General features: G+C 37.7%; 1 protein-coding gene across 4 annotated transcripts in view; it reads right to left on the reverse strand.

Moving 5' to 3' along the window:
* Positions 1 to 276: 276 nt before the first annotated feature.
* ptprk (protein tyrosine phosphatase receptor type K) overlaps positions 277 to 23,378 on the reverse strand; it is a 118,256-nt gene continuing 95,154 nt past the window's right edge. For 2 of the 4 annotated variants that reach the window (XM_008284533.1, XM_008284516.1), the window contains 16 exons: positions 21,772 to 21,932; positions 18,561 to 18,748; positions 17,949 to 18,036; positions 17,016 to 17,092; positions 13,439 to 13,475; positions 13,189 to 13,286; positions 12,664 to 12,780; positions 12,212 to 12,366; positions 11,915 to 12,050; positions 10,300 to 10,449; positions 9,274 to 9,447; positions 7,490 to 7,621; positions 4,823 to 4,948; positions 4,358 to 4,521; positions 3,489 to 3,624; positions 277 to 3,199 (listed from right to left, as the gene is read on the reverse strand). In XM_008284533.1, the coding sequence (XP_008282755.1) occupies positions 3,146 to 3,199; positions 3,489 to 3,624; positions 4,358 to 4,521; positions 4,823 to 4,948; positions 7,490 to 7,621; positions 9,274 to 9,447; positions 10,300 to 10,449; positions 11,915 to 12,050; positions 12,212 to 12,366; positions 12,664 to 12,780; positions 13,189 to 13,286; positions 13,439 to 13,475; positions 17,016 to 17,092; positions 17,949 to 18,036; positions 18,561 to 18,748; positions 21,772 to 21,932 (1,993 nt within the window). In that variant the 3' untranslated portion in view covers positions 277 to 3,145. Of the gene's footprint in view, positions 3,200 to 3,488; positions 3,625 to 4,357; positions 4,522 to 4,822; positions 4,949 to 7,489; positions 7,622 to 9,273; positions 9,448 to 10,299; positions 10,450 to 11,914; positions 12,051 to 12,211; positions 12,367 to 12,663; positions 12,781 to 13,188; positions 13,287 to 13,438; positions 13,476 to 17,015; positions 17,093 to 17,948; positions 18,049 to 18,560; positions 18,749 to 21,771; positions 21,933 to 23,378 lie in introns of all 4 variants that reach the window. The other 2 variants (XM_008284525.1, XM_008284508.1) reach the window with 2 other exon arrangements.

Here is a 23,378-nt window from a genome sequence, read left to right on the forward strand (position 1 = left end):
AACATAAGAGAACAATCTGTGTAAAATGCTCTCACCCTGAACAGTGCCACAATAACTTTTATGTGTTGTCATCACTTATACACCATCACAGTCCTGAAAGGAGGACCAAGCAGCATAAGGTAAGTGTGTATGTGGACTCTGGGTGTGTTTAAAGGTAAGAGTGTGAATTTTATTTTGGATCAGAACAGCTCAGTTAAAGATATCAGAAACTACCAGTGGTAGAATGTTTACTCCTCCATCCCAGCCTCCTGTGTGTTTAATAATGGACCAACAAAATAACTTTTCCAGCACTTTTAATTAAAGAAGTGGTCTTTATTACAGCAAAGAAGCCAAACATTACAGACAAGAATAATTATGAACCATGAATATCAATTCTATACTCAGACTGGCCTCTTATCCAGCTTCATTCAGTAAACTTCAGGGCCTTCAGATTCAGTAAGGACCAATTACAGATATCTGAGGATTTTTTCCTTAGTTTTCCCTTCAGAGTGTAGTTAGGTGGGTTTCCATCCTGTAGTTACTTTATGTTCACACCCCTGTCACTCTCATGTGAGATGGCCATTTGTTTAGTCCAACTGGTAAACCCCATTATCACTGAAGGTACAACAAATTACATTACAGCCTCTGAATTTTCTTTCCCTTCTTTGGGTCAGAACAGAAATCTGGAGAAATGAAACTGAAAGTTGATGTTCCACCAACAGAATACTGTTCTGTATTCAGTGAAAACTACCATCTGGCAATAATTGAAGTTGAATCCTCCAGGAGTACAATCTGTGACTTTTTATCTACAACAGAACTAATGTTCTGACATTGCATCCATCATCTACATCTCTACTGTTCATCCAACAATAGAGCTTTTTAGAGTACTCATGATAGTCTATTTACAATAACATACTTAGGAGTAGGGCTGTTCTTGCTCCAACTAAACGAAGCATACGGCATTTTATTTACAATAAAGTTTTTTTCTGAATCAGTTTGTGCTCAAATAGAAACACATCTGGTATTCGGTAAGCTCGTAAAACCTTATAAGATGCACTCTAATGAATAAAACACAATGAACCATGGTCCAAAAGGTGTTTGAAACACTGATCGTCCATGAGAACGCATTTAACAAGGCCCTGGTTGCGATCAAAGATGCTGTTAAATGATTAGGCACAATAAATGTTTTTGTATCACAGTCCTGCATGTTCCACTCACTAAGCCTGGTTGCACCACTGAGTCAGTGTGTATTCAGGGATAATGGTGAACAGGATATGAGGATGAAGATAAACAGCTTATCCCCACTAAGACGTTAAGAGGGATAGGAGCTATTATCCAAAATACTTTGTGCATATACATGCACTGATGTTCTACTGACCACGAACAGAGCAATGGGCTGTTACACAAATAAACCACATTAACGTCACAGAGATTCATTAAGTGAAAACAAAGACAATACTACAGAATTCCACCTAAATACTGAAAATCTACCTCTAATGCTTTAATATACAGCTTCAATCAGGGATTCTTAAACTCCTCTTCATGGACCCAAATTGACCAGATGTAGGGGGACCACGTATGGGCTCAGTACATCATACTAACCCTCTGAGGCTCCACAACAAACAGACTTGCAGTCCATTTTGTGTCCCAACGTGCGGTTTAAGAAACGCTGGTGGTAGAGTAAACATGGAATGAAAAATGATTGTTCTTACAAGCAATGCAAGTAAACAAACAATAAATACAAACAATGTGCTTTATCCATATAGATATATTTACAAAAAGTCTTTGGCTTATGAATAAACATCAGCTACAAAATAATATTAAAACAAAAGTGTTGGCCACCAGTGCACAAAACAAATGAAGCCTGGGGTCAGTTCACTTCCAATTCTATCCAAGCCCTAAATGGAAACTGTAATTTATCTTTCTTGAGAAAAAATGTTAAATCTCAGTCTTTGCTAAAAGTAAATGAGCTGATTTTGTTGTTTTCAAAAGCTGTTGATATTTTTTGAAGGATATTTCGTGAATTGGCTGAATTGAAAGTGCATTGGGCCCAGCCCTGAAACAAACATGATTAGGCTAATGTCACATGGATGAACAGGTGTTCCATTTTACAATTTGGGCTACAAAGAGGACTTCAAAACTTCTATCCAGTAGATCGGTACATGATACTACAAAAGCAACCAGAAAAAAATAAACTCAGCAGCTCACAATGAGTGCAGAAAACAGAAACAATGATACAGAACACAAATACATTTGAGTGAAAATCCTACGTAACGTTTTTCAAGTTGCCACTTCATGATATAATAAAAATTCTAAAAGCCTAATACTCCCAATGTAAACTCTCCCTTTTGTTTTGTCTCATTGTCAGTGTTCTTCTCGGAGACTACTTTATTTAAGAGCCAAACTTATGACAGATTATTTTCTTTGTCTCTATTCCGTAATCTGACCATGAGCTGTGTGTAACCAATGTAAAATGGGTTCAAAGTGACTACTGAGTACATAACAACGATACATAACAATGTTCTGACTCAGAGTTCAATGAAATGAGCAGGAAAACAAGATGAGGAAACACTGAGTAGAAACAGAAGCATTCACAGAGTTTCTTGTTCTTATACAAAAGTACTGGCTGCAAATATTCAAACATCACCATGATGAGATGCCCAACACTGTTAAATTAGCACGAGAGCAGGAATGTGGGGCCAATGATAACCTTAATTTGCGTTTTATCAAAAGCTGTGGTAGCAGCTTGCAAGGGGAAGGGAGACATCTACAGTGCACATTGAGTACTGCAGCTGAAACAGCACAAAGCATTAAGTCCAGGGGAGCTGTGGTGAGAGGCTAAATGTTTCAATGGGGCCCAAAACATACAGGGGCCCGCTGGCACTCAAAAGCTGTACAATAAGAATAAAGGAGTAACGGGAGTAGCATCTCCTCCTCTGCTGCACTCCTCTTCACCACACTTCCTGTTAAAAGTCTAAACATTTCCCTTTGTTTAACATCACTGTACAAGGAGCCAAATTCACTTGCACCATTTGTAGGGATGTAAAATGGATGCTACAGAACGGCCACCAAAGAAGGGAGTCGGGACCAAGCAAAGGGTCAAACACACAAGAAGTGAACAGATGTTCTCCAGCTCTTCTTCACCTTCTCCTCTCCTGTCCTTGGCTTAGGACGACTCGATGAACTCCAATGCCAGGTCGTAGCAGAACCTATACTGCTCCTGTAGACGGACACAAACATTAAGATCTGCATGGCCACACATTCAGAGTTTGGCTAACACTTGTATGATTTCATATCTAGATTAACAACATGAGTGAGTGTAACAGAGAAAAGACAAGAATAAAAACAAACTGCAGCTCCCATAGAGGTGCTGGACTTTATTATTGCAGTCAAAAATTAGTCCACATTGTGTAAAAATGTGACAGGAGTAAATAAAAAACAAATAACGGCATAAGAAAAGAAGTGCTTGCGGCTTAGAGGGTTAAATACTTAAAATGAGGGTAACTCACTGGAGTATCCACCATGTTGGGTTTGCTGTTCCTCAAGGTTTTTACAGCGTGAAAGACATCAACCACACTCTGTCTCTTGGCCATCTCACACACAATACTGCTGGCACAGAATACTCCACTACGCCCACCTCCATTTCTACAAACACAAAGCAACGCAGAGATCAAGACAAAATGCACAATTTCATATTCCATTTCAAAACTGCACAATATATTCAGTATCGACAGTGTGATGCTGACATGCACAAAAGTCGCATCACAGGAAATGTGATGTGAAGTAAGGCAAATGAATGCATGCTTATCACGGTATACTTTTTTTTTGCTCCTTGCTACAAAAGGAAAACTTGTTTTAATTTTTCATGACTACTCTACCAGAGAAGTCTGGCTAAAAGAACATCATTTACACTGATTCAAATGTTCTTGGGGACACGGAGATTTGCTTAGTTTTTTATTTTATTTAAAAGACAAAGAGTGTGCTGACATGCAGGCCTTTCTAAAAAAAAAAGGTTTTAGCTTTTTTTAAAATAATTTCTTATTTTCAATAATCCTACAAAATCAGCCCGATCATTTTAGAATGATTCCTTCTTTTCCAATGGTTCACTTTTCACTTTGTCAGCAACTTCTAAGCATCATCAGACTCTTCATTCGTCCTGGAAGAAGAGACGTGTCACTCTGAGTGAGATTCATGAACTATTAACATTTTTGTGATTATTACCAACTGGTGCACCATTTCTCAAATTGATTAAAGATGTTTTTGGACCACTGCTAAATGAACCCTTAACAAACAACGCACATTCTTGACACTCAACACTTCTACAGACACACTAAAAAAAGAAGAGACTGTATGTTTGCTATGCTCTGTGTGCACTCACAAGCAATGTACAATGGTTCTGCCCTCTCCCTCCTCTCCCTCACGTTGCCATTGATCGACCTGAAGGATCAGTTTGAGGAAGGAGCGCTTGGAAGCGGGGACTTCTCTATGCCCCGCCCAACCCAGGTACTGGAACTGACGAACCATCAGGTAGCCTTCCTGAGGCTGAAAGATCAAACAGCAGGGACTTAGAGGAACTGATTAAGACAAACAGCAACCTTGTCAAAAAATAACATCAGAGAACCAGAGTTGTGCTGAGAGATGTACCAGAGGAAGATTAATCTGATTCTACTCATAAGATGTTAGTTTGTGGTTAGATTCATTATTAGGATGACTGCAGAATATATACCTATACCACCTTTGTGTTGAATAAACTGTAAAAGAGACTGGAACAGCAGGGAAATAGCAAATGGGTAAATGCACAGAAACTACATGATGACAAGACAGTATAAATGTGTGTACTAACCCTGGTCAGATTGCAGACTCTAAAGAGTCTACTAATAACATCGCAGTCCATCGAGCAGGACATACATTCCACCTGGACTGGACCGTAACGCAGCATGCCCTCCTCTGGCCAGTACTGAGGACAACCCTAAGTAGAAACAGTGTGTTTAGAACAACATTGTTGGTAAAGAACAACGATGGACTTTCACAAAGATGGACAGAAATAAATGGTCAAATGTTTAAGCATTTTTCGTACTATTATTTGTTCATTATAGGTATATGCTTTGTACATATTTTAGATCTTGGTGTACTAAAGACAATGATCCACTGGTAGGCAGTAAAGTTCCTTCTCATGTGCTGACTTGTTATGAAGTTGATGCTGGAGTTCGACATTTCAAACCAATTTTAGCCTGTTTGGCAATTTGTTTCTTTTTCAGAATTACAATGGTTGCTTTCCGTCTACAGATATAATCATATAAGTATTTCCTGTGTGTAGGGGATTTTCCTTAGCAGCTTTAGGTGAGTTTAAGTTTAAAATATTACAAACTCTCTTGTTCATTACTTTCAGCTACAACTGTCAGTGTAGATTGCCTGCTGTGTGTACAAAAATATATACAAAATTGTATCACATTGTAGTTATTGCATTACTTCTCAGCTGAACAGTTAACACTATATAGATTGACTACAAAAAAAAAATACAGGCCTCACAGTAAGAACAAAAGGTGTTGCAGCTTACACTACTGAGATTTAAATCTTTTTAAAATACTTGATATGTTCACCTCTATTTTTGATGACAGACTGAATCCTCCTCAACATGGAGGACATCAGTGTTTTACAAATTTGTTAAGGGAGATGTTCAGTCATTCTTTAGACAGTTTTTTTCTTTTTCTTTCTTTTTTTTTTAAATTTTTGGTGCTCTTTGCTGAAACAAAAAACAAAGCAAGGCAGCCTGGTCCTGGGGGAGGGACCAGACAAAGAGTGATTCAAAGACTCCTGATGAAGATCGAAAATAGGAAAGCCACCAACTCGCCCGAAACAGGGGAACCATAGACTGGTTGTGGTGACGTGGAATGTCACTGAATGACCTGCTTCGCCTGCTGTGTTCGTGACCCAACCCCAGATAAGCGTAAGAAAATGGATGGATGGATGCTCTTTGCTGGAGGGGTTGTGCTCCTCTACCTTTCTCTTTAAAATACCCCAACAGTGTTCTATTGGACTCATGTCAGGCAACACACTTGGCCAGGTCATAGTTTTCAATTTTTTTTTTGTTTAGAAACTCTTGGCAGTGTGCTTTGCATTATTATGATTTTGGAATGTTCCTTTTCTGCCAAGTTTCTGCAGAGTGTCATCCTGTCAGGCAGTATTTTGGCGTATCTACAGACACTCATGGTGCCATCTGTAAATGTTTTCCCACCAACACCTTTTGTTCTCATGCAGCTTTATATTATCACACTCCCACTTCTGTGCTTTACTGTCAGAACTATACATTCACTGTGGTTGTCTTGACCAGGTTCACACCAAACAGGCTGGATCCCATCTGAGCCAAACTAATCTATTAAGGACTAAAGAGTGTGCTTCCAATATTCATCAGGCTTCTTTTCGTGGTATTTTCCAAAGTTTCACCTTGCATTTAAAAAAAAAAAAAAAAAAAAAAAAAAAGGAACACAAGAATTTTCTTCTGGATGCTGTCCATAGATGCAGACATTATGAGCTGCCTTTCACATCATCAGCGCTCACATAAACTCTGATGTCCACTGATAACCCCTGTACTAAGACTGAAGCGCTTGCCCAGCTGTTTTTCAGAGCTACATAGTGCAAGTAGCACATTTTAGGAGGACTGCAAATTTGATACTTAGACTCATTCTATATAAAATCTAATTAGTGTTGCAACTCCGTTTGCATTGATTTTTAGGTAGCCACTGATCTTCCTGTATCATCTTCTTTTCTCTAGCTTTGTGAAGTCTTGCAATCAGATTTTTCAGGCCATTCTTTCCTATATGAAGTCATGATGCAGACAGACACAGCTCATAGGTCCAAAACTAAGAAGATTCTGGTGATCACAGGTAATTTCAAAACTATGCTCATGTGATTAGGCTGATTGGAAATGGCAGGTATTCAGTTCTGTTTGAGTGATCATAGGTTTCGTAACTTGTGTCAGTGATCACAGGTGTATTCACTTTTGTTACACTGAGTTTCAACTCTGCGACCGAAATTTTTAATATAGTCTTTCAAAAGTATTTGTTTTTGATTGTTCATATGAGGAAACAGTCTATGAGAAATAATGCAACTATTGAGAGGAAATACAATTTCAAATTGATTGGCATTTATAGAATACTTTAGAATAGAATACTTTTTTATTGATCCCCCATTGGGGGAAATTTACACGCCACAGCAGCATCCAAAAATATAGAAAGTACAAGAAAATGACAATAATTAAGTAATATGCATCCTGGTGTCTGCACACAGCAGGTCCAAGGCCCCACCGTCAATGTAACATTGTACAGGGGTGTACTTGTTCTTGTTTTATAATGTAAAATAGATGTATGCTTAAAGTAAAATAAAGCTAATAAAAGTTATAATGCTATGTTTATTGATGTTGGGTAAAAATGTGCATGGACGAAAAATGCTTCTCAGAGCACATGATAATTTAATAGCATGAAATTATGAAGTTATAATACAGCGGCATTACCTGAGCCAGGTCGATCTCATTCAGCATCACCAGACTGGTACATCCATAGTCGTAAACTAGACGCCAAAAGTCTTTGACAGTGTTAGGCAAAGGATGCTGGGTAACGATGAATGCAGCAGGCTGTCTGTAGCTCTGCAGAGAAGAGATAACAAAAGTGATATAAGGTATTTTATCCAAATATGAGTCACTTTGTCAACAAACAATAGTTAACAGTAATATAATGATAATAATCCAGGAGCTTAACGCCATGCTTTTAAAAGACATCCTTGAGTGAAACATCTTTATCCTTATCTTTATTATAGTACGTCAGTCTTTCTCTCTTTCATACACACACACACATTTGAACAAAAACAGGAGAGCAGAGTGGGACAGTTTGTCAGATATGACAAAGAAAGCATACTTAAGACGTTATGTTTGGTCAGGTGATCATGCAGTGGACCTATAAACAGTGACGGTCAGGAGCATGCAGATACAAATCAAATATACATCCAGAACATCTACATCTACATTTAAGGGCTAAATTAACTCCATATTCAGTTAGTTCAGGAAGCTAAAGTTCAGCTGTGTTAGTTAAAACATTAAGGAGGGGGGAAAAAAACTCAAGTTCCCACTGACATACTGAACTGACTGAACTGAATGTGAACTGAGCCCAATTCATACTAAATGAAAATGTACAGCCAAATATGTGACATAGGTGTGAATGACTTTGGTGACTGAGGCATTGTCATTATGGGGACAATCTAATGTCAGGGTCAGGGTCAGGGTCAGGTTTAGGACTTAGGATGTAAATGGTATTGATAAACATGAACCTGGTGGCAGAACAACACTGAAGCCATGAAACAAATCCAGTATTAGAGATTTGAAGTGAAATCCCATTACCTGGAACTCTTCTGACAGCTTGGTTAGAGAGAGGCCAAAGGTGAGTAACTAAACTTTAAAGGTAAACTCTTAAAACTTGATTGAATTCTATAAATTTAACAGCAACTACAGTGTTTTGTTGGAGAAAAGCCAGGTTTCTTTCCACACCATGCAAATATTACATTTTGTATTTCAAACATTATTATGAAATTACTCACATATCTCCAGCCCACCCCTTACTATCTTTACTTCCCTCTCTAATGTCTCCAATATTTATTTATTTATTTATTTATTACCAGAGCTGCTAATAAACATTAACTTCTAATTATGACTGAGAATGACCAGATATCGCTATCTTACCTTCAAAATTCTGTTGACTCAGTGACTATGTTTTTTAAGTCATGGTACATGGGCAACACGTTAAGGCTGTGTCAACTGTCACCAATATAAGAAATGCTTGAGTGGTGGTCAGAAAAGCTAGTGGTCTTTTCAGAACCTGGATTTGTCTCTAGCCTTCTGCTGCTAAAACCACAAACACAGCATCACACAAACAGGGAGGGGAGTCTGTCCGTGTGTGTGTGTGTGTGTGTGTGTGTGTGTGTGCGCACGCATTTGTGTAAGTGAGTGTTGTCTGTATAAAATGCACATATGTTTCTCCTTATCATTAATCTTGTACACCCTCTAAAAAGTCTGTACCATTTTCAACAAATATGTGACTGCAGTTTGGGACAACAGACATAACGAGTTTTTGAAAACTTTCACATTGCATGTTGGAAGCAACACATTTACTAATCTAAAAAGCGATTTTCACACATACTCATCAAAAAAGAACACACACAATGTGAAATGTCCCAAACTACTCTAGCTTGATTCGTTGAAAATAACACAACCTTGCTGTATGTACATATAATATGTTACTAACTTACATCCATCAGAGCAGCATTGATGTAGTTGCTGCTTTCTCCATCTATTGTAATAAGGAAGGGTAAGCATCTATCAGGAGGTAGGCCATCCATAAAGCGGTTCTTGTCTTGGTTTCTAGGCAACAATGCAATGCTGCAGTCTTCTGGCTGAGGCTGGGGTGTCACTGAGTTTAATGTCTGGACAGAAAGGGAAACAAATAACATACAAGTTTAGATTTAAAGATGGGCCTCATGGAGATGGAAATCCAAAACGCAACACCGTTGTTCATTTAAAATGTTGGGTTGCTGGTACGCTACAGGCACCCTGTGGAGTTTTTGACCGATATCAGCACTATGGAAACATTGCTAGTTTTATAAGGTTTTACAAGTGGGTTTCACAAACAAGAGGAAAACGGCAGGCAAGTAAACAATACTGGAGTTAAAATACTACAAAAAAATGGCTCTGTGAATTGTTTTAGAAGAGAAATGAGATCTCCCTTTTGGTGAGTAACACGGAATGTAAACAGAAACTTTGTTTACAGGAAAATGACAAGTTTACCTGCACAGATAAACCTTTCTTGTCAATGTTAACATTTCATCGCTCTACTTGTTGTTTCTAGGCTGTAGCTAAAGGACAAAGTTAAATGCTAAACTTCAGAAGTTTTGAGGAAAGCCAAAAATGAATTCAGAAGCTCATTGTTTAACAAAAATATGGCCATTTTATTTTTTTTTAAAAAACTGGATAAAGTAGATACTCATCCAGCTAACCCTAATTAAAAAAAAAAAAAAAAACTTAGTTGGTCTCTAATTGTTTGCAGAATACTTGGAATGAACAGCAGAGGAGTACTGACAATTGTGTATTTGTTTTGTGCTGTAAAAAAAATCCTACAATTTATTGGAACTGATATAAAATCAAGCAGACCACAGTAGCTGTTGTTCTGAGAGAAAAAAAAACAAAAACTTTTTACATCAGCCGTCTAAAAAGTTACAAGAAGATTTGGAGTGACTGCCATTTCAAGGTAAAAGTAACAGATTACAATCAAGCTTTACCTGGAACTCATCCTTCAGATGGGATGAGTTGGTCTGGGAATCTATGCGGATCAGCTCATAAAAAGCCGCTTTGAACTCGCAGACTGGTATGGCTGTTTCTCCACATAGACAAGCCTCAAGGATGGCGTCATGGATGAATATATACTGCTCCTGAGAACATGATTTGAGACAAACATAATATCATATATATATATACATACATATACACATATTTCGCTTTTGGACAAAGATCTTTGTAAACAATAAAACATACACTACTTGTCACATGGATAAGAAACGGCTGTGATACGATATGAAAGTGAGTATGCAGACACTGTGTGTGAGGGAAGACTGATGGGACATGGAGGCATGAATGAGATGAGATGATGACTGCTGAGGATTGGCTGAATAGGAAAACTGTATTTTTTGATTTTTCTGGCAAATGATGGGAGCTTCAATTTAATGAGGAGGCACAGACAGAATTTTGTTTTTGTAAATGTCTGTAATTGTGCTTTCTATAAGACACAAGACATAAAGTGTTATTGCTACGATGCTACAGAGTAATTCTGTAGACATTTTATGATGCAAATATTTACTCTGAAAATTATGAGCAAGACTACAACCTGGACAAAACGTGTGGGAATGTATGGAGCTTCATTCTGACAAAGTTACAAGCTTGTGGTGCAACTTCATCTAAAAATATATATATATACTCTCAAAGTATTATGTATCTAAATTTCTGGAACACAGCACCTTCTCAAATAAAGCTTGCATCTTCCCATAAGTCTGAAAGAGACAGAGAAGAAGCTAGTTTCCTCGGTAAGCTGAACCCAAGTATGAACAGTACTATATTAAACTTGTCTTTACCTACATTGAATACAATCAAACACAAAATTCATTCTCAAAATAGAATGATGCCATGTTCTTGTTGCAGTGCTTGATATTTCATGCCTGATGAGAATGATGATTTTTGGCATGTTTCTAGAGAAACAATGTATAGAAACTCCATGCTGTTTGAAATTTCATAATTAAAAGAGCATTAAGGAGGAGAACAGCTGTAATATAGGTCACTATAATTTGAACCTAAAAGTTTGACTGTTCCTAATGCAGATTTCACTCTTCATGTTTTGTTTAGTATTTACCTGTTGCATTGCAAACAATACAACTATATTCCACTGACTGTTCCTAATGCAGATTTTATTCTACATTTTGTTTAGTATTTAACTGTTGTATGAAACTGTCAGTATCTACTTCTACACAAACTATTATCAGTCCAATCAGTTCCATTCAAGCAGTGAGTAATGAATGTGCTTCCTTCAAGTACAGTTTAGCAGTTTAGTAGCATGCATTACTGTGCAACACAATGTTGTTCTTCAAGTTATTTTCCAATTTAAGAAAAGCGTTTTTCACTCTGAAAGAAAAAAAATATTATGAATTGGCCATTACAGAGCACACATTTTAGGACACAACTTGTATTTTAAATAGAATGAGGTGACATTTTCATGATTGTGTGGTTGATTGATGACTACATATAGTAACTCAGCCTGTACCACGCTAATGGCTGAGTGTAAAGGTGTGGGATTACTATGTCTACTCTCGGAGGTGGATGCAGATGGAGGATGGGTAATGCAGTCACCTCAGTCTGTACCATGTTGATCCTCCTGGAGCGAAGCGCCTTGACACAGTTGTAGATGTCGACCACGCCTTCTCGCTCTGCCATGTCCAGCATGATGTCGATGACTATGAAACAGCCTGTACGTCCTGCTCCAGCACTGCAGAGAGAAAGACACGGAGACATATGTGTTTTACAAATCATTCTTATGACTTTAATTAGGGGAAAAAAAAAATTAGGCATGTTTATTTCAGATGTATGGATGTATGTTAATAATGTGGCACAGAGTATATAAAAGTGTGCCTGTACATATTTTCATACCTGCAGTGGACCACAATTGGTCCTGCAGAGGGTGGATTGGAGATTTTTACTCTGCGGATGAAGGAAAGTAGTCCTGTGGCATGGTACGGAACTCCGTGATCAGGCCAGCCTGTGAAGTGGAATTGCTTGACTTCCCGGACTTCATTGAAACCACGCTGCACAAAGATAAACATCTTTTAGTAAAACTTCATGTTCGATAGCATGTTCCCATTTCTATCAATATGTTCTCTCCACGAATATGACTCAGACGTATTAGTGTAGAGCTCACTGAAGCAGCAAAGACGAGGAGACAAGTGTACCGTTAACTGGCCAGTAAATCAGACATTTATAGCTACAGTTGAGTATTTTGTACTAATTAAAACAATGTTAAATACAAAATAAATACAAAACATTAAAGACTACATGTGACATGGTAACAAAAAAAGATTTTGATGAGATTAGCTACTACTCACCCTCTCCAACGTAAATGTGCGAACCACATATTCAGCAAGAGGTTCAACCTCTACGAAAGTCACCTTGAAGTCTCCGTACACTTCAGCATCATCTGGCCAATACTTATAGCACTTGACCTGAGGAACACAAAAAATTAAGACAAGGTAATAAAAAAGGTTTTGAGGTCTGAATCAAGTGGGTGGCAAAGCATTTCATATATAAAAAAAAAAGTTGTACTTTATAATCAATAAAACATAATGCACATTATTTTTACAGACCAGAACGATCAAATATTCACATGTTTGAAGAATATACAGGGACACTTTACAACACTTTGAGATGATTTTCTTACCAAGCTTTTAATTAACAGATAGTTGTAAAGCCACTTGTAAGTACATTGTCAAATGCTCAAATCGAGAAATTGTTTAAAAGGTTTGGATAATGTCTACTAAGTACTTAAAATAAAAACAGCTAAGCGCTAGGGAAATGACTAACACAGCTGAACTGCACAGCAGAAAACAGAAAGAAGTAAGAGAACAACTTACCCTTCCAACCTCCACCAGATTGGTTACCATCACGATGCAGGCTGACTGTTCCTGCCACACCATCCTCCAGAAGTCATACACTGTCTCATGAACAGGACCTACACACAGACACACAATACTTTTGTGACTTTTTATTGCTAAAAGTATGCCAAAAGCATGATGAAAGGGTCTTGATATTAACATCCTGTAAAACAACAGTTATACAGAACGTGTATTTTAGCATGTATTTGACAACATTGTAGCATCTTACCCTGAGTAGCAATGTAGTGACTGGGCCTCTGGTATCCCTGAAAAAACAACACCACAGTCATCACAAATGTATAGATTTTAACAGTGAATGTCCACTTTTTAATACAAGGACACCACGCTCCTGGAGTACCTGCATTTTTAATGAAAACAGCGCAGCAGAGTTGTGCACACTTTTTAATAGTAACTGCCGACAAACAGCCGAACATGCCGACACCAATCATCTGGCCAATCATTTTAATTCCGCCTGCTTATCCACCCTTGACGTCATTGCTCCACTGAAGCTTAGAACCAAGTCCTCAAACAAGAAGTAGCCATGGATCAATGACAACATTCGCAACCATAAAAGGGAATGTAGGAAAGCAGAGCGTAGATGGAAGAAATCAGGTCTCCAGGTGCATTTTAATATTGTGAAGGATTTCTGGGTTTCTTTTAATTGTAGGGAAAAGCATGGAGGCGACACTATTTTTCTGAGATTTTTATCAATCAACACAACCCCAGGTTTTTATTTAAGACTGTTGATCACCTGCTGAACCCAGCTCCTCCTAATGTCCCTGCCAATTCAGATGCTGACTGCGAAATGTTTTTAATCTTATTTTAATGATAAGGTGGAGTCAATCAGAGCCTCGATTACCCCCAGTGCCTCGTTTAATGACGGTTTTACCAACAAAAAGAAATTTTTAGCCAGTTTTATCCAATAACCCTGTCTGAACTTTTAGAAGTGGTTTTACGTACAAGAGTGTCTTCCAGCCCTCTTGATGTGATACCTACCAAGTTTTCAGTACAGGTAATCGAAACGATTGGACCCAATTTGCTCTCTGTTTTTAACAGCTCCTTGGATACTGGTTGTGTCCCTGATTATTTTAAGACTGCATGTGTGACGCCACTGCTGAAAAAGCCTGGGCTGGATCCATCTCAGCACCAGAACTATAGACCAGTATCCTAGCTACTTTTTATTTTAATTTAATATTAAAAACATGAAGCCTGCTGCAAGGAATCTCGGCATCTGGTTTGATTTTAACTTGAACTTTGAAAAACACACCACAAAACTTGTACAGTCATGTTTTTATCATCTGGACTAATGCAACAGTCTTTCTACGTGTCTTAATCAGAAATCCCTGGACAGATTACAGACAGTGCAGAACTCTGCTGCCAGGCTTTGAACCAGGAAGAGGAAACATGAGCACATCACACCTGTTTTAGCTCTTTTACATTGGCTGCCAGTACATTCTATGATTGATTTTAAGATTTTATTAATTACTTTTAAAGCACTCAACGGTCTCTGTCCAATTTACATTGCCGACCTTTTAACACTGTACTCTCCACCACGCTCTTCACAATCCTCGGGCAAAGGTTTTTTAACTGTCCCAGAGGCACGGCTGAAAACAAAAGGGGACAAAGTGTTTTCAGTCCGAGCGCCAAGGCTCTGGAATGACCTGCCCGAGGAAATCAGGTCGACTAATTCTGTGCTCTCTTTTAAGTCACTTCTTAAAACACATTTTTATCAGAGAGCTTTTCCTGATTTTATTTAAGTTTTAAATTTGATGTTCTATAGCTTCCTGTTTTATTTGTGTGCTTTCTGCTTTTATCAATTAGTCTGTGTGCTTATTGTATTTTAATTTTTAATTTATTTTTTATTTAAAAGCACTTTGTAACATTTGTTTTGAAAAGTGCTGTATAAATAAAGTTTATTATGATTATTATTATTGCTATTATTATTATTGCTATTATTATTATTCTACTATGCGCTACAAATGTCTACATGAATTTTCAAAATGCAAAAAGCCTTTTGCATGATTGAAGACATCAACCGTGCAAAATAGTAACTGTCTATGTTCATTAAAGTCTCATCATGATAATAGAAATTTTAAAAATACCTGACATCACCTTTATAGCTAAAGCTAAGTGTGCTCTATTACAACTGTTGATTAGGTTTTCCTAATGGCAGCAAGAACATATAAGGACTATGCACTGGCAGCCTTTACAGCACACACTGGAATGCAAGGGAGAGTAGTGGGAATGCAAGCTGAGCGGAAGTCTTTCATGCAGTAGAGGCCCCAGCAACTCAAAATAGATGTCATGACTTGATGCATGTAACAGCTGATGCTCAAATGTATGTATAGGTGAACAGGTGTAAAGGTTGAAGGGCATGAATGACAGAATCCACAGTGATACTTACATCCCTGTACAGCCAAATCTACAGCCCAAGCCACAGGCAGAAAGAACGAGTGGAAGAAAGAAAGAAAGAAAGAAAGAAAGAAAGCACAACAATGTCAGTGAGTGTCAATCAGAAAAAGAAAAGTTGCATTGACATAATGGGAGTTTGAACAGGACATGCAGAAAAAAATATGATCCAAAACTCCAAATTAGACTTAATAGAATGGACACTTCCTGATAAACCACCCTCAAGTGAAGGCACATAACAGTATTTAGTCAAAAAGAGACAGAGGCTGATATGTTACCATCTTATTTAACAAAAATGACAGATATACTGCAGTTTCAGCGTTCTGTCTTAAAGTTGTCGTTGTCTTCTGAGTACAGTCAAAATTCTGTGACAGCCGTCTTAGTGTATCCATAAAAGATTAGCTGGGTACATCAGGAAGTGTCAACTCTATTGACTCTAATTCTAGCCTAATGTGAGTGGTGGCATGCATGAAATAGTTTAAATGACAGTAAATAATAATACAGAAAAGCATGCTCGAAGCATATTAGCATTTAAAAAGCACAATGTGAGTAGTAGTGCCTAACATGCAGATGTTTGTTGAAAGATGAAAAAAAGAGTGGAGAGGTGGAGGTGGAAAAAGCTCAGTGATGAACAGATGTAGATTGTGTCATGGACAAACAGATGAATGTACAAACTACAGATGAAACTACAAGATGGAAAGAAGGCTTTTGTCAGTTACTGTTTAACATTATGGGAAATAAGTTGATGATTCTTTCCAAATGCTAAATATGAAGCTACCACCAACACTTGATTAGCTTATCTCTTCCCAAACACCAATTCAGCAATCTTAGCTTTGTCTACTGGTAACAAAATCGACTGTTTATACGCTACTCTTTAAAGCTCATTCTTGAACAAATTAGATCTTGTTAATTTTTTACAAAAAAGAAAATCTAAAAATTATCTAAAAATTATGAATTGGGTTTAATGGTGGGTTGTGTGCCAGACTATTTCTTGGTCAGGTACAGTAACTTCCTGAAGCTACACAACGTTTTTTGAAAGGGTTTTTTTTCTGTCCCTCTGCATTTCTGCAAATTCTAGCTAAGTCTACTAAATTCAACTGATGACTAACAATCTGCTGTCGTACTTAATTTGGTTCATGTCAAGATAAATCAGTAGGTTCAGGGTGAATGAGTGAATTGATGGAAAGACTTGGAAGAAACACAGCCAGACTGACACCTGAGAAAAACACATGTACTGTATGTATGGTGTGTTTTCAAGGTGGCTAGATGCATAAAATGATACAAAGGATGACCAGTAGACGCAATAAAGATATAGAGGCCTGACATACGAGCGAGGGAGTGTGGTTTCGTTGGTTTCGTTGGGAGCCAATAGTAGCATTCGATGCGTTTCCACTTACATCGATGTAGTTGGCGTTGATGTAGTCGGAGGATGGGTCGTCTTCTATGGGCTGGAGAATAACCCTTGAATGGTCATCTAAAGAGAGACAATGTAAAACAATGTTGGAGGATTCAAAAGAGACAGAGGAAAGACATGTTTATTGCTTTAGAGTAAAAATGGCAATGGTAAAGCTACTGAAAATGTCTAACTACAAGTGACATAGTCTTACATGAGTACACTATTTTCTAGGAAATTTAAACTTGTGGTTATTTCAAGGAAAAGGGTTCTCTGTTTCTTTTTTGTCGCGGGCAGAGTTTAACTGGAAAAATTTTTATGTCATGTCCTTCTGTGCACTAATCAGAATCTGGCAACATTTCAATATAATCCACACAATCCTACTAAAACTCATTATATTATTTTTTGAGTTGATTTGTCTGTACATGTTTTTAAACCATCAAATACAATCATCAGGTCTAAACAACAGTATGCATACAAATATAATGATGTCAATATTGAAGGGTTAAAATACATTAAAGCATAACCGTGTCCCAACATTTCAGGTCAGCCTGCCACATAACTCTTCTGTCTGTGACAGTAAAGTCTGATTATTTGAGTAAATTTTACTCGTACTTTGTGAGTCTGAGGTCATGAGAGTACAGATAGGGGCTGTGCAAGGCACGGGTTGAAAACTAATGTATGCTGATTGAGTTTTTGCAGTTACTGTTCATTGGCTCTGGAGCAGGTTCTCTCAAAATCTCACATTAGCCAAACACAGTTTTATTTATTTATTTATTTGTTTGCTTTTGGTCTTGTCTTGTACACTTAAATCTCCCTGTTAAAATACGCTGTTTCCATCACTTACCCTCTTTCTTCTCTATTGTCTTCTTCCTGTAAAGTAATTCCTTTGTTACTTATGTCGTGACAAGTACAGAAATAAAATTTGATTGCTTACATGCTATAATGTTCCCATAGCGGTTTTTGGTACGATTCTGCTCTTTCTTGGCGACGTCCCAGGAGGCCGATTGGCCCTCGAAGAAGCTCTGTATCACCAACAACGGAGAAAAAACAGAAAGAAAATTACATGTCATGAATTCTTAAAAATATAAGTCCAGCACAATAAACATGATCAGAAAGAAGTGCTTAATTTTTATTTCTTTTGCTCTATTAGTTTTATTCCATTGGAACATAAGCATTAAGATAATTCCGTCTGGACACAAAAACAAGAGGACCATAAAAAAGGTTTGTGGCTCCTGGATTGTTTAGTCAATAAGGCAGAAAGTACCCTCAAATTAAGAGGCAATTTAACTCTAGTAGTGGTTTTTATCACTTTAATGTGAGGCCAAAACATCAAATGAAGCAACATTGCTCTTCACAATAACACTTTTATATTGTTTTTTGCATTAAAAATGTATCAACCAGTGCATTACAGGATCAAAAGAAACACTTTGGCAGCATACAAGACTGCTGCTACTTTTCTGCTTTTGCAACTGTAACTAACCTGGCGCCTAATGCTATTTTAACTACTTACAAGCTCTACCGAAAAGTTCTAATAATACAATCTTACTTCATATTCTTCCTTGAAGCCATAGCTGTCAGACGTTTTCATTAAGTTGATATGCTGTAGGAGATCAGCCACTCGGATGGCAGGGTGGAGTTGTCCTGTCTGATAAGGAGATTCAGTTCCTTCACAGTGATACCGAGGAACATCCAGAAGCCTGCTGTTCTCTGCTGCAGAGCCACTATGGTTCTCATCTATAGGAGGAGAGAAATTAGGTGAGGTTTGCTCAGTTCCATCACTGCTTAACTTTGTAGTGACCCGAATGCAAAATTATGAAAATGAGCCCCAAGATTTTCTTATCAGCTCAAAGCAATAAAAAATTCAGGAGGAAGTTTCAGTATGGCTCTGTAAGCTAAGCCAGATAAAGTAATGTATACATATTGATTTGAACACTAGAAACAACACCCAAAATCTGTACTACCGTATGTCTCTGACACTACCAGAAAAATACTCCATTTTTATCGAACCTAAGAAGTACTTAGCATTTTGGTTTCATTGCTTATACTCACCTGTGATTGGAACTACGTGTAAAAGCAGCAGAAAAAGAAAAGAGTAAATGGTTTTAGTCAAACTGCAGGATAAGGGGATTTGTTGGTCAAACTCTAAACATGAAGTAAAATAAGAACTATGATGATTTAAAAAAAAAATAAAAATAGTAGACGATGTCACAAAACAATGAAGCATGGCCAAAACACCACAGTCCTTCTAAAATGACACTAAATAACATGGACATAAGTAAGTCATGACCACAGATATACAAGAGACATTGAAAAACAGGATGTTTACCTAAAATGAGCTCTTAGACTGTATTGTGCTGGGAGTCCTCTGCTATGCCATCGATTAGTATTATAACTCCCTGTACACAACTACATTACTAACAAAGTGAAAAATGTATTTTGTTTTACTATTCCAAACTTTCTACACCTTCCAAATCCATTGCAATAATAAAAGTACACTGAATACATTATTTGTTATACGTTACCGCTATCAAACTCTCTGAACCTTCAAAACTGTATGAAACATTTGTCCCTCAATATAGATAGAAAGGTCTAGGCTTAATTGGCACTTGTGATGATAACATAAGCATCTATGATACAATAATCTTTGTATTTTGGAAGTCTCTACATTTTAAAGTACATAATTCACTTGTAGTTAATTAACACGGTCAAATTGTTGCAGAACTTCCACGTGAGCATTTTTGTTCTGTTGGAAAAATGTGACTTGACAGTAGTAATATAACACACTGACAGGTTGTATAATGGCGTAGCTGGGGGTTGCAGTGAAAGCAACTGATTTCATCTTCACCACTGTTTATTAACTGACACTGTTTATTTCATCTAACTGATGCGTTTCTCTGCTCTCAGGACATGTTAGCTCATTACTGATTGTTAAAGGTTTGTTAAGCCCTCATCAGGCCAATTAACAGTAAACTTGACCCGACACTGCCTCCTAATTCGCTACTTCCCGCTACTTCTTCCCCCTCTGTGAAGTGATTGGCCAAGACAGATTGTAACTGCAGCCTTCACTCCAAATTAGGAGCTAAGGAACAGTTAATTAACACAGTTTGGTGGCATTGTGGATTGTAGAGCCCTTAAGGGTATGTTAGAACTCCACATCATGCTGCAATGTCAACACTAGACTAAACTAAAGATAAACACATTGTAGCGCAACACTGGAGCCGCAGAAACATCCAACTTGGCAAAAGCTACAGCGTTCTCGATTCAGACACTCAGACTGGGGCATCAGCAACAAAACAAGCCTAGGGAATAACACAGATGGTAGATACTCAAGCAGACTTTTGGATCCATTGAACAGAAAAACTTCTGCCAAAGACACAGTGCTGTAGGCACTAAGCTGTTCAGTGTTGTCACAGATTTAATCTATAGTCATTTTGCAGTGGCAATGTGACAAACTGTCTCTCTCCTTTAAAGCTTCCATTTCTGTCATTTTTGGGACACAAAATGGCATGCCTTAAAACAACACAAAGCTGTGGAAATAATGAGGTCTCTAAGGGAGAATGATGGTAATTACTGTGAATATCAATAACTCTCAGTAGGAAACAGAAACCATAGCTACAATTGGGAGTGACTGAACCCAAGGAACACAGAATGACAGATGATATGCTTGGCTGTTTGAGTTTGTAATGCCAGACACGTATTGTGCAGAACGCTGGTAATAGGTGGCAAAAAATATCAAAGATAAATAATCAGATTTACCATGCTCACATATTTTAACCCATTACACAACTGCATAAACCTGGCACTCCTAATTGTAGGTCAACGTCATGGTACAGAAACCTCAAATATACCAAACTTTGGATGAACACAAACAAATGTCAGAGGTCAAAGAAAAGACATTACACTTTGTGATGGAGACTTTAACTACATTCAACAGCCACAACTATGAACATTTTCACACAAAACTGAGGTCCTGTGTATGCAATAACGCGCAGGGACATACAGGTCAGGGCTACAAGCACAGGGGCTGTATGATGATGATGGGTGATCACTACAGTGGTGGTAAATGTGACATATCCAAGCACGTCAGAAGTCTCACCTAACACAGCAGTAGGAACCAGAGGATCGTTGGGCACTGCAGGAGGAAACATGGTGAGGAAATGTTTCGCAATTTCAGATTGCCTCAAACATAGATGATCACCACCAAAACGCTACAAAAGAGTCACCAATTCTAGCAAAACTATTATACTACTTTCTGATTTCTGTCACATCAGCAGTTTCTCTTCTTTACACATATGTCTTCCACATGCATCTGTTCTGCACTCCTTACTTCTGGAGCTGAACTGTAGGATTAGCTGACTGACAGAATGTTAATCAGCAATGGTTTTGATAATCAAACTATCATTTGAAGAATTTTCCAGGCAATTATATCAAGCTTAGCTTTATAAATGGAATATTTATGGGGTTTGTTGGACAAAACAACACATTTTGGAGGCATAACGTTTGACTTTAACTGAAACAACTTGAAAACGTGAAAAGAATCATGAGTTGTGACTCATCTGTAGCCTCCCTGTTAGTAAGAACAACATTGCAACCTTGTAACTATAAAATTCAAGTCTCATCAGTATGAACGGGTGAGGAAACAGATTAAAGTATCTGATGTGTTAGAGAGGAACTGAAAAAAACACACACCAAAATTTCAAGTTTTCCCTTTAAACACTTTTCTTGTACTTGAGGAATAATTGAGTTTATGAACCTACATCTGTTGTTGTAGTTGTGAGAGTCCATAAATGTCACAGCCATTGGGTCTTCTCCATGCAGAGTGCTCTGGTCAGCATAACTGCGGTCCATAGCATTCACCATGTGTGTCATTTCTTGACGTGTTGTTCCAATGGCATCTTTACGTTTTTTAGCCAGTTTCCTGTTAGGGGCAGAGAAAGACATAGTCAGGCATCATACAAACAAGCATGCAAGCATCAGCTAGCCAGCAGACCACAGCCTTTCAAAGAAAAGTCTCTAAAAAGTACAAATATAGTATGTTTTATGTATGAAGTAGATTGTATTGTGTCTTTCTTTTTGGCTGGGGGCTGCTAGCTGCTGACTCAAAATGCAAAGTTCAAAACCAGCGAGGAAGAAATGGTGAAAAGAAGAAAGGTGGGGAGAAGAAAAAGAAGAGAACAAGCAAGGAAGGTAGAAGAGAGGCATGTATGTGAATTTACCAGGTTTAGCTATAGGAGAAAAAGGAAAATAGCATCTAATACAAACCAAGGAAAATGCCCTTTGATCTACAAGTAGCAATAGGAAAACCTGTTATCAGCTTTGGAACCATAAAGTTGTCAGATGAAAGCCCCCCACCGTTAGCAACATTTTTAGTAGTCTTTAACTATTTTTGGAAATTTGTGAACTTTATGCTTTATCAATCTTACTAAAATGAGCTTGAAACTGAGCTTTCAATAGGACTAACAAATGTTGAAAAAGAGAAAAAAAATATGGCAGGAATATAAAATATTTTGTTTTCATCTGACAGCAATGATGAGGAAAATCGCATTAAAACAAAAGTAGGGGAATGACTACCAATCAATAAATAGAAGCCAGAGGAAAAACATTTAGTAACAACAATTGTCATCATACAAGTAATAGGATTTCAAGCCATATCAAGAATTTTCCAGTGTTCCTTTCAGGAAAGAAGGATTTCAGAGGTACCTGATTTTAATCTAACCCTCTATTTTCCTTCACAGGCTGCTGTACGTTTAAGAATCAAATTTCTTTTGTTTTTAGGTACAGCAACAGAAACAGCAAACACAAAATGTTCTCTTTCAAGAGACTGCTACCAGGTAAACAAAAATAACAGTCTAAAATCAAAACATCAAGGTATCATTTTCAGATATAACTCTGCCCATGTGTTCACTTCATGAAATTGCGGGGAAAGTAACTTTAGAGGATTTAATATGCTGAGCAGGACAGTGCATGCAGGAACAGTATGCACCCAGAGCCATAGATGTACATCAGTTAGGACAACAGCTCTACCACTAAACAAACATTTTCACAGCTTTACATGGTCTGATCAAGACTTTTTTTTGTTCTTTTCAGTGCAATTTGAACCCAGACATAATTATCTTTTTTTTTAAATACTGTCGGTAGCTGCAACACGAAAAACTTCCAGTTTGAAGCGATGACGTCTGGCATGTTATATTGATTTACAAATCCATTTATGATTGTTGTCAAACTGATACAATTTACAGCTCTGACTTCTTCCCAGAACTCGTACAGAAAGCATGCTGTTTCTTGTGTATATTTTACCTTTTGGCACCAATGTACACCAACTCCACCTCTAAGACCACATACACACATACTCATACACTCAGCG

The sequence above is a fragment of the Stegastes partitus genome, unplaced genomic scaffold, assembly GCF_000690725.1.
Source record: "Stegastes partitus isolate 25-593 unplaced genomic scaffold, Stegastes_partitus-1.0.2 Scaffold9, whole genome shotgun sequence".
Classification (NCBI taxonomy): Eukaryota; Metazoa; Chordata; class Actinopteri; family Pomacentridae; genus Stegastes; species Stegastes partitus.